At 55.1% G+C, this 4,511-nt stretch overlaps 2 protein-coding genes across 2 annotated transcripts in view; one reads left to right on the top strand and one right to left on the bottom strand.

The window, feature by feature from the left end:
- NR2F6 (nuclear receptor subfamily 2, group F, member 6) overlaps window positions 1-1,623 on the top strand; it is a gene marked incomplete at its 5' end in the record, with an annotated part of 4,916 nt that extends 3,293 nt beyond the window's left edge. Inside the window, 2 exons of the mRNA XM_014538445.1 lie at window positions 270-331; window positions 459-1,623. Of these exons, the coding sequence (XP_014393931.1) occupies window positions 270-331; window positions 459-1,142 (746 nt within the window). The remainder of the gene's footprint in view (window positions 1-269; window positions 332-458) is intronic.
- Window positions 1,624-2,887: 1,264 nt separating this feature from the next.
- Window positions 2,888-4,505, bottom strand: OCEL1 (occludin/ELL domain containing 1). Its single transcript, XM_005856692.2, has 5 exons — window positions 4,425-4,505; window positions 4,145-4,287; window positions 3,768-3,936; window positions 3,465-3,518; window positions 2,888-3,289 (listed from the first exon to the last, which is right to left on the bottom strand). Exons 1-5 carry the CDS (start codon window positions 4,500-4,502, stop codon window positions 3,167-3,169), a joined length of 567 nt encoding a protein of 188 aa, XP_005856754.1. The 5' UTR covers window positions 4,503-4,505; the 3' UTR covers window positions 2,888-3,166.
- Between the last annotated feature and the right edge of the window lie 6 nt (window positions 4,506-4,511).

Raw genomic sequence — 4,511 nt, 5'->3', positions numbered from 1 at the left:
TTGGGGGTAGGGGGTGACCCTTCACTCTCTGACGTCCTGCCTGCTAGGCTGTGGCCTGCACCTGCTGTGAGTGCTAAATGGGGCGGTGGAGGTGATATAGGTGGTGTGGTGCCCTGATGCCCCAACCCCAGATTCCAGGTCTCCCTAAGAACTCTGACTCTGGTCCCCAGACCCCAGGCTGGGTCTGAACTGGTTCCACAGCCTCTCTTCCTGATTTGAGGTCCTTCCCATTGAGGAGAGGCAAGGCTGTCCTAATACTCTCCTGCCAGGTGTAACCATCCAGCTGCCAAAGCACTACCTAATTCTAGGGACTGGTGGCACAGCTGCCTCTGTAACCAGGAAGGATCCAGACCCACTAGGTGTTTTCTTGGGGCCAGGGATGCAGGAACAAGACCTAGGCCATTTGGGGAGGTGGCATCCGTGTGAAATATACAACTTTGCCTTCCTTCTTTCCCTAGAAGACTTTACCCCCACCTTCAAGGGGCCCATCTAGACAATGTCACATTCACTCAAGCCCCAGACCCCTCTGGGCCTTGCCTTCCTCCCCACGGCCCCTTCCCAGCCCCGCCTTTCCCTTGAACTTGATTAGAACTTGTCTCCCTGACAGGGCCTCAGTTGGGGTCCCATCCACCCTTGAGGTATCATTGCCTGCACCCTTGTGTTATTGTCCTCGGATGAGGCTACCTCCATATCTTTTGAGAGCCCACACTGCCTTAGATACCCCCACTTGTGACCCAGTCCCTATCTCTCACCTCCTGAATGCTCCTCTCCCTCCATATCCACATCCCCAATGGTGCCCCCAGTCACCCCTGGGGCCCTGTGTCCTGCCATATCCTACTCCACCTGACCTTGCCCTTGTCCTTCCAGATGCCTGTGGCCTTTCAGATCCAGCGCACGTGGAGAGCCTACAGGAGAAGGCACAGGTGGCCCTCACTGAGTACGTGCGGGCCCAGTACCCGTCCCAACCCCAGCGCTTCGGGCGCCTGCTGCTGCGGCTCCCCGCCCTGCGTGCCGTCCCTGCCTCCCTCATCTCCCAGCTGTTCTTCATGCGCCTAGTGGGCAAGACGCCCATTGAGACGCTGATTCGAGACATGCTGCTGTCTGGAAGTACCTTCAACTGGCCCTATGGCTCAGGCCAGTGACTGGACAGGACCCGGGGCACGGTGGCCGGGTCTGCAGACCTCAAGGGATGTGGCTGCTCGAGCCTCAGGGGGGATTCCCCAGACAGAGGACTCCAGCCTCTCTCCTCAGACTCCTATTTTTTAAAGACTGTGAAATGTTTGTCTTTTCTGTTTTTTAAATGATCATGAAACCAAAAAGTGACTGATTGTCCAGGCTCTGGCCTTGTCCTCCACAGAACCTCCTGGCCAAGATGGGGGAGGAACTGAGGTTCTAATCCTGGGACAGTCTTGTCCCTCAGTGCCTCAGGCATGAACTCGTGGGATGGTGGGGTTGGTTCCCTACTGTGATGGGCAGAGGCCTGGTGTCGACTGGAGGGGCAGCCGTAGCCAGGAAGGAGTTGCGTGCACCAAGTGGCTGCTTCTGGACACGTGATCCACGTTGGACACTACATAGTGAATGAATCAAGGCCAATAATAAAGGCATTTCCTACCTGCAAACAAAGTTTGTCATTCCCCCCCACCCCCTGTTGATTTTTAGAAAGTGGGAGGGAAGGAGAGAGAAACATGCATGTGATCCATTGGTTGCCTCCCACATGCACCCCAACTGGGGCTGGGGATTGAACCTGCAACCCAGGTACATGCCCTTGACCAGGAATTGAGTCCACAGTCCTTTGATGCATGGGCTGATGCTCTAACCACCCAACATACCGGCCAGGGCTCTGTCATCTTTTGAGGGGAAGGCAGCCTACCATGGGAACCCACTCCCACCACCTGGAAAACCCACAGCCTGACAACAGCCTTGCTTGCTGTCTGTGTTGGATGGTGTTGTAGGGAAACAGTTGGGAGGGGCTGAGGTCAGCCAGTGAGTCTGTAGGAGTTAAGCCTAGCAGATGGCTCAGGTGAAATTCAGACTCTGGCTTCAGAGTGAGCCTCATGGATTCACACATGCCCCGGACCAAACACCTCATTGTTTTCTTTGGCCAGCCCTTAATCATGGCTTCGGGCCCCAGTGTCCTCAGGTAAACCACAGTGCCCAGCGGCAATCGCTGTTCAGCTTGCAGTGCCCAGAAGTGGAAAATTGCAGGGACCCATTTACTTGATTGGCCTTGCGGCCTCCTGAAGGATCCTGGCTGCGCCTGCCCCCTTCAGGTAGTCCCCAGCATTACATCACATGAGTTCTCTAGAAGGCTACCCCAGCAAGACTCTAGGGCAGTGGTTCTCAACCTTCCTAATGCCGCGACCCTTTAATACAGTTCCTTATGTTGTGGTGACCCCCAACCATAAAATTATTTTCGTTGCTACTTCATAACTGTAATTTTGCTACTGTGATGAATCGTAATGTAAATATCTGATATGCAGGATGTATTTTCATTGTTACAAATTGAACATAATTAAAGCATAGTGATTAATCATAAAAACAATATGTAATTATATATGTGTTTTCCGATGGTCTTAGGCGACCCCTGTGAAAGGGTCGTTTGACCCCCAAAGGGGTCGCGACCCACAGGTTGAGAACCGCTGCTCTAGGGTCCTTTGCCTCCATTACTGGACCTGTGGAAACTCCTGGCCCTGGGGCTCCCCAATCACTTGGCCCCTCACTTTTCCCCCAGAAAGGGCCACCTGAGGCTCTGGAGGAGCGGGAGCCCCCTGGACAGATAAGTGTTCATACCACACTTGGAGACCCTGAACAAGGCCATATCTCGGAACCTTCATTTTTTCCCCCCTGCAACATGGAAGAACAATTTTTTGGTGACGAGTGTTAAGCATAGTATATATTTAAGAAATGTTTATTCCATTGGGATTGGGAACAGGACCTGCTTCCAGAGGATGAGTTGAGATCTAGGGTCCCCATGGGGTCAGGGTTGGGGGGCCTAGAGGAGGTCCTGGGAAGAATTCCTGGAGTAGGGGGTCATCAGGACCAAAGCCTCAAAGGCTGAGGCATTTGCAACCAGGAAAGGCTACCCTAGGCAGGAGGAAGAGCAGGAACTAAGGCTGGGAGGTAGAGAAAGAACTGAGCGCTAGGCAGGCTCACTCTGTCAGGATGCTCAGAAGTACACAGAGCCCTCGCTGTCTCCTCGGCTGTCGAATTTCTGGATCTGCGCCTTGAGGTGCCTTAGTTTGCCCTTCAGGTAACGGCAGCGAGCCTGCTTGTCCAGAAAGCCAGGGTCCTGGGTAGGATGAGAGCGGGGAAGTCCTTGTGGTAGTCTGGCCTATGGCCCTCAAGCTGCTTGGCCGTTTGCTTTTCCTCTCTGAGCCTTGGTTTTCTTTCTGTGAAACTGGGCACTTAAGGGAGTGTCAGGGGTGCAAAGGCCAGGCTGTGGGATTCAGGAGGCCATGACTCACCGTCCGCTTCTTCTCAAATTCTCTCCAGACTCTGGCGGCTACTTGAGCCTCCTTCTGAGGGGAGAAGGAGGAGGGCGACTAAGGGAGTGCTGGACCCAAGGAGAGATGGGGAAACTGAGGCTCAAAGAGACACAGTGACCCCTCTAGGGAGCACTTCAGGGCTGATGTTGGCTCATGTGCGGTGGTGCCCGCCCAGGCTGGAGGAGGAAGAGTTTGGAGATCTAGACCTGATGGGAGTGCTGAGAGCCAGGGTCTGGCCACCTGGAAGGGCTGTGGGGCAAGGGTTTCCACCTGGTTGCTGACCTGGCTTTGGGGTGGGGGCAGTGAGGTCAGCAGGGCTTCCAGCTGCTGGAGCTTAGCCTGTGCAGAGCGCAACTCCTGCTGGAGCTCCAAGAACTCTGAATACTGGTCCTGGAACACAGCCGCGTAGCAACTCCGCTCCCTCTCACTGCTCACTGGTGGGTACTTACTGCTGAGGGGAGGGGAGAGTGTTGAAAGCAGGACAGAGTGTGAGTGTAAAGAATCCCTGCCTCTCCCCCAGTCAGTATAATTTGTTTTTCTTTGCTCATGTTGGGCTCACTGCTCAAAATGTCCTTTCTCTCTTATTCACTTGTCAAAGCCCCAGACTCAGTGCCCCTTCACTGTCCCCAGACACCGGCAACCACACTGGGGACACTCACAGCTCATAGTCGGGCACTGGGTGGGGCCTAGGCATATGCTCCCCAGGGATGGATTCAACAGGCTTCTTGGTGCAGGGGAGGGTCCGGGAGGGCAGTTCATCCTCAAATACAATCTTCTTGGGCCTTGCCCTGGGAGCTCCTGGCTGCGGTTAGCACAGAGAACAGCGGACGCTGGTTTCAAATGAACGAAGCTATGGGGAAGCTGGGATCCTTTAAACGGGGGGTAAGGAATCCTCTGCCTAGGCTCGGCCTGGGGGACCCTCCTCCAGCTCAGACTTACCGGAGGCCCTGGGCCAGGCGGGCGGAACTGCAGGTCCCCCCGGGAGCCGTGGGTGTGGGGGGGCCTCCGGGTGGGCATGGACCTCGG

The sequence above is a fragment of the Myotis brandtii genome, unplaced genomic scaffold (genome assembly GCF_000412655.1).
Source record: "Myotis brandtii unplaced genomic scaffold, ASM41265v1 scaffold1040, whole genome shotgun sequence".
NCBI classification, from domain to species: Eukaryota; Metazoa; Chordata; class Mammalia; order Chiroptera; family Vespertilionidae; genus Myotis; species Myotis brandtii.
The sequence above is the reverse complement of the archived record's forward strand: the minus strand, read 5'-3'. Positions and strand labels throughout refer to the sequence as shown.

Excerpts from the sequence above, each read along its gene's own strand:
- OCEL1 (XM_005856692.2), bottom strand. The coding sequence starts at position 4,502 with ATGCCCACCCGGAGGCCCCCCCACACCCACGGCTCCCGGGGGGACCTG. Across the intron at positions 3,937-4,144 it reads CCAGTGCCCGACTATGAGCT|CAGTAAGTACCCACCAGTGA; the intron begins GTGAGTGTCCCC and ends CCCTCCCCTCAG. Across the intron at positions 3,519-3,767 it reads TGCCCCCACCCCAAAGCCAG|AAGGAGGCTCAAGTAGCCGC; the intron begins GTCAGCAACCAG and ends TTCTCCCCTCAG.